Source organism: Erpetoichthys calabaricus, chromosome 11 (assembly GCF_900747795.2).
Source record: "Erpetoichthys calabaricus chromosome 11, fErpCal1.3, whole genome shotgun sequence".
Classification (NCBI taxonomy): Eukaryota; Metazoa; Chordata; class Cladistia; order Polypteriformes; family Polypteridae; genus Erpetoichthys; species Erpetoichthys calabaricus.
The window spans coordinates 86,031,382-86,049,249 of NC_041404.2; the positions used below are offsets into that span (position 1 = coordinate 86,031,382).

Genomic DNA, 17,868 nt, shown 5'->3' on the forward strand with positions numbered 1-17,868 from the left:
AGTTGAAGTGCAGACTTTCAGCTTTAATTCAGTGGGGTGAACAAAACGATTGCATAAAAATGTGAGGCAACTAAAGCATTTTTTAAACACAATTCCTTCATTTCAGGGGCTCAAAAGTAATTGGACAATTGACTCAAAGGCTATTTCATCAGCAGGTGTGGGCAAGTCCGATGTTATGTCATTATCAATTAAGCAGATAAAAGGCCTGGAGTTGATTTGAGGTGTGGTGCTTGCATGTGGAAGATTTTGCTGTGAACAGACAACATGCCGTCAAAGGAGCTCTCCATGCAGGTGAAAGAAGCCATCCTTAAGCTGCGAAAACAGAAAAAAACCCATTCGAGAAATTGCTACAATATTACGAGTGGCAAAATCTATAGTTTGGTACATCCTGAGAAAGAAAGCAAACACTGGTGAACTCAGCAACGCAAAAAGACCTGAACGTCCACAGAAGACAACAGTGGTGGATGATTTCCATGGTGAAGAGAAACCCCTTCACAACAGCCAACCAAATGAACAACACTCTCCAGGGGGTAGGCGTATCGATATCCAAGCCTACAATAAAGAGAAGTCTGCATGAAAGTAAATACAGAGGGTGCACTGCAAGGTGCAAGCCACTCATAAGCCTCAAGAATAGAAAGGCTAGATTGGACTTTGCTAAAGAACATCTAAAAAAGCCAGCACAGTTCTGGAAAAACATTCTTTGGACAGATGAAACCAAGATCAACCTCTACCAGAATGATGGCAAGAAAAAAGTATGGAGAAGGCGTGGAACAGGTCATTATCCAAAGCATACCACATCATCTGTAAAACACGGTGGAGGCAGTGTGATGGCTTGGGCGTGCATTTTTGCCGGTGGCACTGGGACACTAGTGTTTATTGATGATGTGACACAGGACAGAAGCAGCCAAATGAATTCTGAGGTGTTCAGAGACATACTGTCTGCTCAAATCCAGCTAAATGCAGTCAAATTGATTGGGCAGCATTTCATGATACAGATGGACAATGACCCAAAACATACAGCCAAAGCAACCCAGGAGTTTATTAAAGCAAAGAAGTGGAAAATTCTTGAATGGCCAAGTCAGTCACCTGATCTTAACCCAATTGAGCATGCATTTCACTTGTTGAAGACTAAACTTCAGATAGAAAGGCCCACAAACAAACAGCAACTGAAAGCCGCTGCAGTAAAGGCCTAGCAGAGCATTAAAAGGAGGAAACCCAGCATCTGGTGATGTCCATGAGTTCAAGACTTCAGGCTGTCATTGCCAGCAAAGGGTTTTCAACCAAGTATTAGAAATTTATTTCCAGTTATTTAATTTGTCCAATTACTTTTGAGCCCCTGAAATGAAGGGATTGTGCTCAAAAAATGCTTTAGTTACCTCACATTTTTATGCAATCGTTTTGTTCACCCCACTGAATTAAAGCTGAAAGTCTGCACTTCAACTGCATCTGAGTTGTTTAATTTAAAATTCATTGTGGTAATGTACAGAACCAAAATTAGAAAAAAGTTGTCTCTGTCCAAATATTTATGGACCTAACTGTAAAGGCTACATGTCATCCCTCCATTTTAAAAAGCTGTGTTACATCTGTTTCTCTCAATAGCTGTGCTTTCTTTGATACTGTGGCTTGATAAATTCTTCAAAAATCAGACAATGTGATTTTCTGGATTTTTTTTTTCTCATTTTGTCTCTCATAGTTGAGGTATACCTATGATGAAAATTACAGGCCTCTCTCATCTTTTTAAGTGGGAGAACTTGCACAATTGGTGGCTGACTAAATACTTTTTTGCCCCACTGTACATGTTTATGGTACGCATATTATAATTTCAGTCAGTCAGTCATTATCCAACCCATCCATCCAACCCACTATATCCTAACTACAGGTTCACGTGGGTCTGCTGGAGCCAATCCCAGCCAACACAGGGCGCAGGCAGGAACAAACCCCCGGGCAGGGCGCCAGGAAGGAAGCACCCGGGTGAAACCCACGCAGACACAGGGAGAACATACAAACTGCACGCAGGAAGGAACTGACATACTATAATTTTTTCTTGCTAAATAAAAAATACAATGTTTTTGTCTTGTATAAACATAACACTCAGGAGGGTACTAAACTGAAAAAAAAAACTAAGATTTCATCCTCATTACACTGATGTTACACACAGTTGTTTGTAAATAGTATGATTATAACATCCAAAAAAGAAAAAAGCCATGGGTGAAAGCAGAGGCCCTCTGATTTCTTTTTCAAGATTCAAAAGGCTTCCGGAGGCCTTTCAGGTCATCATGCTTGTTTGAGAAGTTTCTTAAAGTAAAATCATGGCCTCTACTATCTTAAAATGTCCTAGGATATTTTCTCTTAACACCTTTTTTTTTTGCACGTTAAACAAAATTTTACTTTCAATGGTTGCCCCCAGGTGAGAGAGCTGAGCTAAGCTGCAAGGGATGTGCTGGAAGACCAGCAGCTGGTGTAGGCACATGACAACAACCATGTGACGAGTAACTGAAGACAACTTGTGAGACTTGCCCGGACACCATCAGACAGAGACCGCATTTTTATCAAATGCACGTTTATTTTCTTCTCCAGCACACAACTGTCCCGCACAGCACACTGTGCTCCTTGCACAATTCACCGTTATTCTGGGCCTTTCTCTCACTGTCCATGGGCCGCCTTTCCTCTCTCCACAGGAGCTTTGTCCTGCTCCTGCTCCCGACTCCAGCTCCCTGAATGGAGGGAGGCGGCCCCTTTTATTCTCAGCCGGATGAGCTCCAGGTGGTCTGCCTGACGTCACTTCCTGGTGTGGCAGAAGCGTCAGGAGAGCACCCAGAAGCACTCCGGGTGTCCCTGGAAGGATCAACGTCCATGGGTGTGGTGGAAATAAATGTCTCCCGGACTCCATGAGGCTCGGGGCACCCCCTGGCAGTGGGCACGGGCCCCAACGGGCTTGAGCCTCCCTGCTCCCCTTCCGTAGCCCTCTTTTGGTCCAGGGCAGTTGCCCCCTCGTGGCCCGGAGGACGAACACTCCACCTCCTGGTCCTTCAAGGCGTCCCAGCCAGGTCTGACCCCCAGCCTCCTGCAACAAACTACTTAATCCATCCATCCATCAATCAATTAATTAATCAACCTGGAGTACTGTGTGAAGTTTTAATCAAAAGACATACCAGCACTAGAAAAGCAACTAGACAAATTCCACAATTGCAGGGGATGACTTATGAGGAAAAATTAAAGGAGTTGAACTTTTTCAGTTTAAGGAAACAAAGATCAAAATGTGACATGATTGGAGTGTTCAAAATTATGGAATGATTAGTACAGTGGATCAAGGCTGTTACTTTAAAATGGGTTCAATATGAACACAGGAACACAGTTTGAAACTTGTTAAAGGTAAATGTTGCTCAAACATTAGGAAGGTTTTGTTTACACACAGAAATATATTGTGAGCCAAGTAGTGTGCTGGACACTAGGACTTTAGGGATCTTAAAAACTAGACTTGATGTTGTTTTGGATGAATTAGGTGGACAGGATTAGCAAGCTTTCTTTATACTGAATGGCTTGTTCTTGTCAAATGTTTTTCTAATGTATTAATGTTCAAACACTAACCCTGAGCTTTACAGCCTGTATTATGGATCAACTTTCACAGTGAGTATTATTAGTTACTAAATCCTTCATAAATTTCCTTTTACACAATAAAAGATATCATAAAATTCTTTAGAGGCAGTCTTAGTTTATATACTGTAGCATAGCACCTTTCATAGTGAGCACCTGTTTGAATAAGCTTAATCCAATAATTATCTGTACCCACTTTATCCAGTTCTGCAGCCATTATAGATGGATTCTCTCCTGGAAGCAGTGACAGACACCATTCCTGGGCCAGCATCAGTTGTTCGCCAGGCACATTCATGCACACTCATAACAGTCAAGCACTTTACAGTTGGTAATATTGTATCTAGCAATCTCACCCATGACAAACCTGACGAAACAGTTTCCAGTCAATCTTCATTTCATGTTGCCCCTTTTTCAGTGAGGACTGTGGCAAAACCCTTTGCAGTAAATGTGACCAAAGTCTTAACTCTGTTTTTCTATGTAGCATCAGTGACAGTGGCCTGCATGGTGGCCCAGTGATTTATGAACTTAACAATTCAGAAGACTGAGTTCAGATCCTGCATCCAGTCACTTTCTGTGTGGAGTTTATATTCTCCCCATGTCTTCCTGGGTTTTCCTGTGGGTACTTTTCTTTTCCTGAACACGTTTGTTATGTTAATTGGCAACTCTAAGCTGTGAATGAGTGTGGGTGTTCGTGTCAGTGAGCCCTGTGATGAAATGACATCCCACTCACAGTTGCTACTTGCCTCGCTCTCCTTATTTGTACTAAAATGGTTTAAAAATGGATTGATCTTTGAAAGCGAGCACTATGGGTACAATGATTATTTAATACAGTGTATTTTACCATTAGCATCGTAATCTTTTATTTTGAGCAGCATCTTTAACAAGACTACAGATTGCATTCAAGGCAGTTAAGATTGTGCTGCAAGATGGATTTCTCTGCATCATCCTTGTGATGAGTAGGGTGTCTGTTTGGGACAGACTAAATATATAAAAGCCATTGGACAGAGGCATAGGTGCAAGTGCAGATGCATGGCAGGACACACAGGAGGCCTCAAATGGCAGCTACTTTGTTTGTTTTGCTACTTCCATTGCACTCTTTGAAGTCCAAGTGACATGCTGTCTTTGCTATTCGGGGCTGAACTCAGCCTGATCCTCGCTCTCATTAACTTCTCATTCTGTCATTTTCCTTCTTTTGTCCTGTCCACAGACCACAGTAGTAAAGGTAAGATATGCCAACTCCCACTCCGAAATGAGTAGGTCGGTGGTTGCCCACTACTCCACTCCTTTAGTTTCCTTCGTACTTTCTCTCCTGTCTGCTTTTCACCCATGCAAGTGTAGGTGGGGGTGTCCCAGGTGGCCTGGACCTTGGACTCATGTTGCCATAGGGACCAGCTTTGCCTCCTTTCTGTTAGCTCTAGTTGCCCAGCAACTAAATCAGCTTACTCCTTTCTGTTCAGTAAATGGTAGCTTCATATAATGTCCACAAGTCTATTTTTATATAGTGCCTTCTGGACTACAAGAAAGCCTTTACTGTGGATTGGAAAGATTCTGACAGGCATAGACAAAAAGCTGTTTGTGGATCCTCCTGTGGATGCCCATATTGCCACTTGTTTAGTTTTGTCATCATGCATATTGGCTCTCGTGTAGACCTGCTCTCTGCCTTTCATGCTTTGTCTGATTCCTACCACTTTATTCTTCTTCTTTGGAGTCTCACATCTATAAAAATAACAACCTTTGTCATTTGCTACAATTACAAATTGTTATACAAAGAAAAGTTAAATAAATATATGATGCTTCTTTGACTCTATTCTGTCTTCCCATTCCTCAGTACCATCATGGGTTATAGCTTGCACCTTCATCTTGGTGGCCCTGCTGCTCCTGTGCTGCTCTGTTTGCATCTATAGGAAGTGCTGTGGTCGGAAGAAGAAAGGGAAGAAAGCAAAGGAGAAAGTGCGGGCCCATATCAACATCCGGGAGGTCCACGAGATTGGCCAGAGTTATGTTGACAAGGTGAGAGGGTGATGTGTGTTGCTACATGGGAGGGAATCTACCCTGTCCAGGTCAGCCTTGGGACACACAAGCAAGGAGGATGAGGTGACACAACTCAGATATTACAGGCCAGGCATATAGTATGACAGTAAGTTCCTGCTTTTGCAACATGGGGCTCTCCTAATAAAACTCTAAAATCTCTTCAGCTGTTTGAAGGCATCTTTGGACAGGAGCCTTCTCTGTGGGATTTCTAGGTACCATCTGATCAAGTCTGGTTGTCTTTCCTCCTATCTTGAATACCCATTTCTACCCTGGCCAAAAGGAATTCTTATCAGCAACACTTATAGGCCTCATTGGAAAGTCATTTTTAGGGCAACAATCATTTAAGGTTCATTGCTTTTACTCCAGGAACAGAAGCTCCAGAGTCATACACATCTTGGAAATTTTGAATAAAAGACCCCATCAGTTTTGTGATTTTTGAATTGCAGTGCAGCCATAAATCATTCCACCCACAATCCTCTTTTGAGTTCTGCACCCAAAATGTGTGTCAGCAGAATATTCCAGATGCTGACACAAAGGGGACTGGGTGCACTTCTCTACTATAAAAAAGAAAGAAAGAAGGAAAGAAATTCCACACTTTTTCTTAGAATGACATTATTTTCCCTGCCATGTTTATGCTCGGTGGAGTCAATATCTTTTGTTCCAGAATCCTTGGAAATATGGGGTTCATTCCATGATCAAGTATCTTCTTGTGAACCAGCAAAATAAGCCTATATTCCATCACATTTTCATTGGTTTTGTTATTAATATTTAATTTGCACAAAGAATATGCATTATAAAAGTGTCATAATTTGATGATCAAACATAAGTTACAGAGAAACACAATTAAGATATTTAAAAAACCTGTTCATTTAGATATTCTTTTCAATGCCATATAACTCAGACACAATAACTATAATCATAAATTAAATGTAATCATAAACCAAACAAACACCACCAACCTCACCCTCAGTAATATAAAAAAGCCCACTCTGTCACACAACCTCATATTAATTAAAACAATAGGAGTTTAGCAGAGATTTTGGCAGGAGCCCAGCAGACTTATTTTAGAACAATAATAATGAATGTTTGCCAGTTTCTTCAGAGTCTCTGCACAGTTCCACACAAAGGAAATGTTTTTTTTTCTAGTTTTAGATAAAATATAATTTTCCTATTGAATTTTGAAGGGTGCATTAAGAATCTTACAACCGAGCAAAATCAGTCGACAGGCAAACAATATAGTGTAGGAAATAAAAACCAGTTTATTACCTAATAGTCCAAACACATCAGAAATAACTCCAAACACTGATGTTAGAAAATTTGCAATGATCATAAATTTTACACTTATTATCTGATAAATAAGATTGCATAGTATAGAGCACCCCGTGACCCTGTGTTCGGTTGGAAAATGGATGGATGGATGGATAGTATAGAGCATACTGAGGACTTCTGACAAGATTTTCTTTCTAGATCCAGCTAGTTGGTACATATTCAGCACTTTCTTCTTCTTTCCATTGTCTCAAACTATGAATATTTATAACCCAGAACCATGCCACTCTGTGCTTTTAATATTTTTAATGCTGATTTTTTTATTACATGTTTTTTTTGCCTTTCTTATAAACAAGTTTCCATAAAGGTCAATCTTTTAAAAAATCTTTTTATATAGTGCGCTACTGTGGCTGTTCGTTTGTCTGTCCAGGATTTTAAATCACCTGTAGCTTGCAAACTGTTTGAACTATTGACCTGAAATTTGGTACACGTATACTACGTGACCTCCAAGGTTATTCCTCTATTTATTTCTATTTTATTTTATTGTAGAATCAACTCTCAGCAGCGGCCAGCAGTGCGGCGCATGTATACAGGCACTGTTCTCATCCTTACCACCTTCGCCGTCACTTCCCCTACCTCTCCATCCATCCATCCATTGTCTCCCGCTTATCCGAGGTCGGGTCGCGGGGGCAGCAGCTTGAGCAGAGATGCCCAGACTTCCCTCTCCCCGGCCACTTCTTCTAGCTCTTCTGGGAGAATCCCAAGGCGTTCCCAGGCCAGTCGAGAGACATAGTCCCTACAGCGTGTCCTGGGTCTTCCCCGGGGCCTCCTCCCGGTTAGACGTGCCCGGAACACCTCACCAGGGAGGCGTCCAGGAGGCATCCTGATCAGATGCCCGAGCCACCTCATCTGACTCCTCTCGATGCGGAGGAGCAGCGGCTCTACTCTGAGCCCCTCCCGGATGACTGAGGTTTTCACCCTATCTTTAAGGGAAAGCCCAGACACCCTGCGGAGGAAACTCATTTCAGCCGCTTGTATTCGCAATCTCTTTCTTTCGGTCACTACCCATAGCTCATGACCATAGGTGAGGGTAGGAACATAGATCGACTGGTAAATTGAGAGCTTCGCCTTGCGGCTCAGCTCCTTTTTCACCACGACAGACCGATGCAGCGCCCCGCATTACTGCGGATGCCGCACCGATCCGCCTGTCGATCTCACGCTCCATTCTTCCCTCACTCGTGAACAAGACCCCGAGATACTTGAACTCCTCCACTTGGGGCAGGATCTCGCTACCAACCCTGAGAGGGCACTCCACCCTTTTCCGGCTGAGGACCATGGTCTCGGATTTGGAGGTGCTGATTCTCATCCCAGCCGCTTCACACTCGGCTGCAAACCGATCCAGAGAGAGCTGAAGATCACGGCCTGATGAAGCAAACAGGACAACATCATCTGCAAAAAGCAGTGACCCAATCCTGAGCCCCACCAAACCGGACCCCCTCAACGCCCTGGCTGCGCCTAGAAATTCTGTCCATAAAAGTTATGAACAGAATCGGTGACAAAGGGCAGCCCTGGCGGAGTCCAACTCTCACTGGAAACGGGTTCGACTTACTGCCGGCAATGCGGACCAAGCTCTGGCACCGATCGTACAGGGACTGAACAGCCCTTATCAGGGGGGCCGGTACCCCATACTCTCGGAGTACCCCCCACAGGATTCCCCGAGGGACACGGTCGAATGCCTTTTCCAAGTCCACAAAACACATGTAGATTGGTTGGGCAAACTCCCATGCACCCTCCAGGACCCTGCTAAGGGTATAGAGCTGGTCCACTGTTCCGCGACCAGGACGAAAACCACACTGTTCCTCCTGAATCCGAGGCTCGACTATCCGACGGACCCTCCTCTCCAGGACCCCTGAATAGACTTTTCCAGGGAGGCTGAGGAGTGTGATCCCTCTGTAGTTGGAACACACCCTCCGATCCCCCTTCTTAAAGAGGGGGACCACCACCCTGGTCTGCCAATCCAGAGGCACTGTCCCTGATGTCCAGGTGATGTTGCAGAGCCGTGTCAGCCAAGACAGTCCTACAACATCCAGAGCCTTGAGGAACTCCAGGCGTATCTCATCCACCCCCGGGGCCCTGCCACCAAGGAGTTTTTTGACCACCTCGGTGACCTCAGTCCCAGAGATGGGGGAGCCCACCTCCGAGTCCCCAGGCTCTGCTTCCTCATTGGAAGGCATGTTAATGGGATTGAGGAGGTCTTCGAAGTATTCCCCCCCACCGACCCACAACGTCCCGAGTCGAGGTCAGCAGCGCACCATCCCCACCATATACAGTGTTGACACTGCACTGCTTCCCCTTCCTGAGACGCCGGATGGTGGACCAGAATCTCCTCGAAGCTGTCCGAAAGTCGTTCTCCATGGCCTCCCCAAACTCCTCCCACGCCCGAGTTTTTGCCTCAGCAACCACCAAAGCCGCATTCCGCTTGGCCTGCCGGCAGGGCCGGATTTTCCTATAGGCTAACTAGACTTCAGCCTAGGGCCTCAAGATCAAGAGGGGCCTACATTCAAATTGTTAGCAAAATTAAAATTACACTAATAAGGAGAAATTCTACGCATATGACTAATAAACAAACATAAAAATGTATTGGTTAAGATCAACGCGTATTACGTATTTTATTATCTCTCATGTAATTTACAAACTTAAAAATGGAAGGTGAAAGGGCCTCATAAGTGGAATAGCCTAGGGCCTCTTTCATATAAATCCGGCCCTGCCTGCCGGTACCTATCAGCTGCCTCCGGGGTCCCACAGGACAAAAGGGTCCTGTAGGACTCCTTCTTCAGCTTGACGGCATCCTTCACCGCCGGTGTCCACCAACGGGTTCGGGGATTGCCGCCACGACAGGCACCGACCACCTTACGGCCACAGCTCCGGTCAGCTGCCTCAACAATAGAGGCACGGAACATGGCCCATTCGGACTCAATGTCCCCCACCTCCCTCGGGATGTGGTCGAAGTTCTGCCGGAGGTGGGAGTTGAAGCTACTTCTGACAGGGGGCTCTGCCAGACGTTCCCAGCAGACCCTCACAACACGTTTGGGCCTACCACGCCTGACCGGCATCCTCCCCCACCATCGAAGCCAACTCACCACCAGGTGGTGATCAGTTGACAGCTCCGCCCCTCTCTTCACCCGAGTGTCCAAGACATGTGGCCGCAAGTCCGACGACACGACCACAAAGTCGGTCATCGAACTGAGGCCTAGGGTGTCCTGGTGCCAAGTGCACATATGAACACCCCTATGCTTGAACATGGTGTTCGTTATGGACAATCCGTGACGAGCACAGAAGTCCAATAACAAAACACCTTACCCCTACCTCTTCATATCATAAATCATTCTTGAGGCAGATTGAAGACTTAAGTGCCAGTTTAAGTGAAAAATTAAGGAAAACGTACTTGCAAAAGTAATTGCAACACAAACACTGACTTAATCAGTTTTAACACGAAAAGATGCCGACGAAAGAAGAGAACAGCGGGCTGCTAGGGTGAAGAAAAGAAGAGCTGCTCAGGAAGCAGCAAGCGCATCAACCTCTGAGCAAACGAATGCTAAACGTACAGAGAAAGAGGATGAAAACTATGAATGCTCAAGTCAAGTGTATTCACTGCACGTTATCGTGCAGTGCACCGTTACTGGTTTCTTAATAATATAAAAATACCTTGAAACAGGGATACACATTTGGAGAGAATATGCATTATAAATTACTTCTCCTGCCTAGAGTAAGGTGAAACATTAATTATATATTGATAGCTTGTTTAGTGCTTTCCTTCAAACTGTTCAAATTGTATTAAAAAGATCTGTAAACTTACTAGTAACTGTAGTGCCCAGATTGATGTCAGCAGTTAGCCTTCTAATATAAGTGTTAAAGCAGACTTTTTGCTGATTAATTTTAAAATCCATGTAATTCAATGCATTTATTAAAACTGACAGTGATACATTAGGGTTAGTGATGAACAGAATCATACTATCGGCATAGAGAGGGTTTTACACCATTCCTTCATTTAAAATTCCCTTTTTTTCTTTACCCAAAGGCAAATGGCTAGTGCTCCTACCATTTAAATAGGTATACAACTCCCAGATGGCATGTCCACATATAACCCAGAGAAGCTCCTTGATACCCTCTGGAAACCGTTGATAACTTACTTACCATCCTCTCCAAATTATTTGCTCCATTGAACGATAACAATGGGAACCAGTGCTTCTTACATGACACTGAGAGTGAGCCCTGCCACAGTCTACCTGTTATAATTTGTGATTTTCTTTCATTTTTATGTATGAAATCCACTACCTTTTCTGAGTTCGTGGACTAATTTTGAGAATTTTTTTTAATACCCTAGATTCCATTTTTACCGTTGTTTGTGGATTAGCAGCTTGGTTTCAATTCTATACATTTATTTGGGCTGTTTTCACTTCCTTTTTTGTTGTCACCATTTGTGCTCCTTTGTTGCTAGAGGCATGTCCTCAAAGGCTGTAACCTTTGTCAGCAGCACAATGAGTTTAAAAGATCATCAAAAAGATGAATTAGCAGATTCCAAAACCCCTTTTGTCAATTGATCTTTTGTTCAAATTAAATCCATTTCTTGAAAATGTTGTCTGCCCTCAACTCATGCTAGTATTTTTGACTTTGTTTCTGTTTTGCGATTTTGGCTTTGGTAACTGTGCATCTGAATTCCTTGTTTTCAACTTTTTTTGGCATTAGACTATGACTTTTCTTCTGGATATGTTTCAAAAAGCTCTCGCTAGTTCTCTAGTGGAGCACTATCCATTTCTTTTTTGCTAAATCTCTCAAGGTCTTTCCCTGCAGTCAATGTTCTAAACAGACACCTCTTTACATAGGCTACGGTGACATCTCTCAAGGTATATGGGACTAATTGATCTCACTTAGTAACTATAAAGTCAGTCAAGAGTAAACCCTTGGTGCCTTTTCCTTTCATTTCAAAGGAAGGGGGATCTTCTGTTTAGAGATTATTTTACCCCCTGTTTTGTGCAGTAGCTGCTTGAACTCTAATCTTACAGTCCCCTTTACAGAAGTCTTTGCCACCTGTGGCTTATTTTACCAGGAAAAAAAGTAACACCTAAGGATATTGAGTAGTTGGATTCTTCACTGAGAACAGCCCATACTTCCAGTTATCAGTAGATGTCTCTTTGCCTTTCAAAGGTATTATCTTAGTTCTTTTGGATATTTAGAGGGCCTTTGCATATAAGGATTTAGCAAAACAATCCCAGCCCAAGAGGTCACAGGTGTGCTCTCCTTTGTCGTTGAAGGGTGGGCTTCAGTTTGCCAATAATTCTTTAGTCTGCATTTTAGAAAATCCAACAACCACTCAGATTAAATAGTTCAACTTGCTTTAAGCTCTTCAATTGGCTAATAGAAATGCTATTAGCCATCTCTCAGTTGCTTATAAATGTTAATTGGTGTAATATTTTGGGGCTGGTGCTGCTTTTCCTGTTAATTTAACAATGATGTCATTTCATTAAAAATGTACCAGATTAAAAGTTAAGAGATCGCACCACAGCACATCATCCTGTATGGCAGCTGTTGAACACCACAAAACAGAGGACAGCAAACCCAGATAAAGATGAATACTCTAGGGCATATATATTTAACTTTCATTATCAGGCATATTTTCTATCGCCGAATGTTTTGTCTTGGTAGAGTAACAGATTACTCTATTTTCCCCTTTTTGTATTATTAATATGTATCCTTTGTCAGAATGCCTCAAATCTCACAGTCTTACCACTGTTTATAAGGTACTGTACCATATAACTTATAACTCCCCACCTTCCCTTCTACATTTATAACCTCAGGCAATAAGGTGTACTAAAAGACAAGCAGGAGTTATGTTACAATTTAAATAATGTATTATTGATAGTATTCATAAATAATAACAATATGCAAAGTACATTTGAATATTGGCAACCATACAACCTGATAAATGGTGATGTGTAGTTTCAGGCGGCACACAGACTTGTTAGTTACTCAGAATGTCTCTAGTTAAGGCATCATTTGTGGTCAGCTTTCTTCAGAACAGGCTGCATGCCTGTCTCAACATGGCTGCCGAGCTGTGCTCTTCATTGTGTTGTCCTTTTCAGTTCATGGTGTGAGATGCTCCTTTATCAGTTGGTAAGACAGAGAGACAGGGGTGAAGCAAGCAAATTTATAGATTTTCTGTCCAACCCCTACAGCCAATAGGGCATCATGGTACTTAAAGGCTTCTGATACAATCCAGTTCCAAACAGCCATACTTCAGACCAATGGGACAGAAAATACCTTCACACTTGCCCCCGTGAAGCTTGCCAGCTAGGCAGTCTGACCTTCCTGTGGTGAGGGTTGACTGAGAGACTCAAGCAGAGAAACATTTGCCAAACTTGTTTGAAGCACTTCCCCCCCAACCCTGTCGTAAAATTCACTATCCTGACTTAGTCCTAGGGGGGTAAACATGAATGCTTCTTATTAATGAAATACTAATATTACACTGCTTTGCCTAAGTTACAAATAAAGACAAAATATTTATCAACTTGTATGCAAAACTTCACATCACACCTCAAAGAACACTTGTGTTGTGCAATTCGTGAACTAATGATATTATTTTTTTTTCCATGAGCCAGCATTACCAGTCAAGATTGTTCAGCTTTAATTGTATTCTGTTACGATTTTCCACAAATTTCAGATACAGTTAAGCAGTCAAGCTCAGTTGGTTGCAACTGCTATGAAAACAACGCAAACCTATGAGGGGACCACAAAAGGAGTCAAAGAACACTGCAACTAAGAACAAATGCCAGAGCAAGGTAGCTGTGGCAGCAGGCATCTTAAATAGGGTTCTCATATAATTGAGAACTTGAAATGATTAGAAATGAGGTAAGGGACTGAACACAAAGAGAAGAAACAGGAAAAAATGTAAACCAGGATCAGAGATTGGGGATAAATGATAAAAATGACAAAAGAACAAAACTAACAGAGAAAGGGAAGTGCAGTCCTGACTGAAACCCATTCTAATAATGAATATTTACTAGCAGACTTATTGTACACATTCAGCTAAGAGCTTTACATGTACACATTTAATAAACTGAACCAAGTAAAAATATCACTAATTGTATTATACAAATGAAATTTATCAAATCTGTTTTTGTTTTTTTTGTTGTTTTGGTCGGCTTTCCACTAACTAACATACAGCATATTTTATTTGTTAAAAGCAATCACTGCACATTATTTGAACTTCTGAATCTTCACCTAAGTAAGATGAATATTAATTTGTTTTTAAGATGATGTTTGGTTTCTCTACAGTGTAAATTATGTTTCATTATACAGTTGGTTAAATGCTCGGTTCAGCTCAACGTTGATTGCACACTGAAAATGCCATTTTTTTTTTCAAATTGCTCATTTATTCAAGTCAACGCTCCCACTGTTAACACAAAAGAAAGTTATAATTAAACCCTTCACTTTGAATTATAATTAAAAAAAACACAGTCTGCTCCAGTTTTTCATGGCAATTGAAATGCTGAAAGCTGTGTATGCTTAATTTATGACATTTTTATATGTTTTTGAGTCCATTATTGTTGCATGTACAGTGTACATTCTAAAAAATAAAAGTGCCAGAATGATTCTTCAGAGCAATGCCATAGGGTAACCATTTTTGGTTCCCAAAAAACTCATCCACATGAAGGTTCCAGAAAGAACCTTTAATTTATTTAGATTTGTAACAGGCTCCAAACAATAAATAACTATGTAGTGATTTGCTAATTTTTTTTTTTCAGGAACACACCTGTCCTTAGGAAGGCTAGCACCACTCTCACACAGAGACACAAAATACAGCAAATCAAAGAATATGTCGTGGAGGGTCAGGGGACACCCTCTCTCCTAAGAAAGGCACACGGAGTCTCAGGAATGGCAGTAGAATCAAGCTTTATTGCATGATGCACACACAGACTCTGATCAAGTGAAATGAGTACCTGGTGATGGGCAAACCTCACTTTTAATATAGTTGTTATCTCCCAACACATTCGTCATCCTCATCTGACCCACAACATTCCATTCCCCTCATTCCAAAAATATTTTCCCAACTTACTGGGCGTAGCACACTTCCTATACATCATGCTCACTTGACAGGCCCTATTCCTGCCTAGCCACTGTCCAGAAACTGTCCAATAGTGCAACCCCCAAGGGTCAGGTGGGATATGAAGTTCCTTAGTCCATAACACCACTACAGCTATGACTAGATGGTAACAGATTTGTGAAATACCAGTGGGTCATGATTTTAAAAAGACTCTTGCTGCATACAGTAGCACTGGCTAAGTTCAGGTTTTCTTAATCCGTTAGTGCCCAACAGCCTACCATACATTAAAGATTTCAGCTTGTTTTTCTATATATTAGGAAGTTTTTCAAAGCACAGAGAACCAGCTTCGTACTGTATGGAAAGAACCCTTCCCAGAACAAAATGGTGCTTGTTTTATGAGGAACTACACAACCCAAAAAAGAACCATAAAGTGTTGTTAAATCGTTATTTTTAAGAGTGTACAATGAAAGTCTTACTTGCATGTGATAAACAATCACCTTACTTTGAAACTTCAGTCTTCCTTACTGAAGTCAACAACACTTTTAACAACAGGAAAGCAGCAGCGTAGCTAGAGTTCGTGCCGCTCGGGGCGGAGTGGTGCTTCAATTTGCCGCCCTCCAGCATATGTTCACCTATTTAAATAGAAAATTAAAATGACATATAGAGAAAAATTAAGCTAAATTTTGCATAGATTTATTCATATATAGAGAAACAGCAATCATTTTTCACATATAATTATTTGTAAGCATCAGCTAGACAAGAATATGGTATAGACGCACTGATAAGCCATGTTCTGATTATTAGTTTAATATAATTACGCTACAAAAACCAGAACCAGTGTAGTGTACAAATGATAGGTGGGGATGTTTCCTGCACAGCGCAAGAACACATTCGGATTGATAATGAAACAAAATTATAAATTGTAAATTAGTTGTTTATCATCCTAGAAATTAGTATCTGTGTAATGTTTATGTTTATTTTTGTTATTGCCTCATAAATTTCAACTGCTGTGTCTGATGCCGTCACAGAAAGACAGTCTGAAATTTATTTTTGAAGTATTTGTGGAAAAAATCAGAGACTTTTACTATTTTCATTCATGAGTGATATTTTTCCAAACTCTGCTGCTTACACACAAATTGTACTGGGCCTTTTGGCCAATTATGCCGCCCCCAAAAATGTGCCGTCCGAGGCGGACCACCCCCTCCACCTGCCCCTAGCTACGCCACTGCAGGAAAATTGACTTCTGATAAATAAGAAATTGTTTTAATTTATTTTTTGGCCTTGTTATTTTTTTCTGTTTCTTCACACCATTAAAATGTACTGGATTATAAAAAGGTGACATATTCATGGTTGAGATAACAAGTGAAATGTCACATTGCTACACTACTCTTAGTGGATGGTACTGGATATTTCATAGTGGTGCTCATGTGACTAATAAAGACAAAATAAAGTTTAAAAATTCTTGGGTTTAGACACTTTAGTTCCTCTTGCAATTCATGGAGGTGAACAGCATTTGCCAAGGTTACAACCTAAGTGTGGCTTGGTTTTTCATTTTAACACTCAGTGCCTCTGTGCAGTACAATAGAACCTCATCTGAAGTAAAATCTACATTCTTAACCACCATGTATACCTGTAGTGGAAAATACCATAAAGAAAACAGTAGGTGGAGTTCTTTTGTATCAAGTCAGGTTGGGGAGCATGCACTGGTACAGCATGTTGCCACGTCCACCACACTACGAAACAGCTCGGAATCCCAGCTGGCAACCCTAAGCCAGGCAGACACACAGTCCAGTCCCACCATCCGAAAAATACAATCTATCTGCCTTAACCAGGTGTAATGTGGGTGTCCTCTTAGCCTGGTCCAGCCACTTGGGTCCTCAGCAATGAGGATCCTACGAACCAGATCACCCTCAGGGAATCTCACCACATGGCCGTAGTGTTGCAACTGATGCTCCCTCATAATACAGGTAATGTGCCTCATTCAGAACACCGTAAGCAACCGCCCCTTCAATACAAAGTCAAGTCCTTTTGCAGAGATATCCGGAGCACCACACACCCCTTTCCAGCGACCTCATGACCCCCCCATGCTCTCCCAATCCGTCTACTGACTTCATAGGAAGAGTCACCAGAGACATAAATGTTACTGCTGAGGTAAGTAAACCTCTCGACAGGGTCAACATTCTCTCCACAGACAGACACACTGCTGATGGCTGCACCCAAGATGTCATTAAAGGCCTGGGACCTGTTGTCTTGAGTATGGCATTAAACGGTGTCTGGCCCTGCAAGTGGTCCTCAAAATTGCAGAGAAAACTTTGTGGTTGGTGACAGGATTGGCATTCCAGTCACCATAAGAATTTCAAAAAGGACAAGGACTCCTTTCTGCTCTCTGTGGGACTAGCTCTGCTGTAGCCGCCCAAAGGAAGGCTGCTCGCGTTATGAAGGGGATGGGGGAAAACCCTCAAGAGCCTCATCGCAGGAAGAGTATAAACCGAAAGACAGCCAGTGGGGTCAGGACTCTTGGGGACTGGAACTGGTGTGGGGCTGAGGCGTCACCCACTGCACAACAGCACTTGGGTCCCGATATGAGGTGGCCCATCCAGGTTCTTTTGTATGAATTAAATAAATTTGACTAAAACACGTGAATTTAATGAAACATTAAAGACCCCCAGTATTACAAGTTACTAACAATTTATTTCATAAGAAAGTAACTGAATCCAATTCCATTGGCCTGAACTCCTTTTATGTATCCTAAGAGCCATTCCCTATAGATACAGTACCACCTAGTAAAATCTTTGAAAAACTCTTTGATACATCTCTAAAACAGTAAGTACAGTGTTGACTCAAACTTTAACAAAATGATTAGGTTGACAAGCAAA

General features: G+C 42.1%; 1 protein-coding gene across 1 annotated transcript in view; it reads left to right on the plus strand.

Annotated features, from left to right (window-relative positions):
* syt5a (synaptotagmin Va) overlaps nt 1-17,868 on the plus strand; it is a 61,842-nt gene that overhangs the window by 31,319 nt on the left and 12,655 nt on the right. The window contains exon 3 of the mRNA XM_028813523.2: nt 5,423-5,604. Coding sequence (XP_028669356.1) covers nt 5,423-5,604 — 182 coding nt within the window. The remainder of the gene's footprint in view (nt 1-5,422; nt 5,605-17,868) is intronic.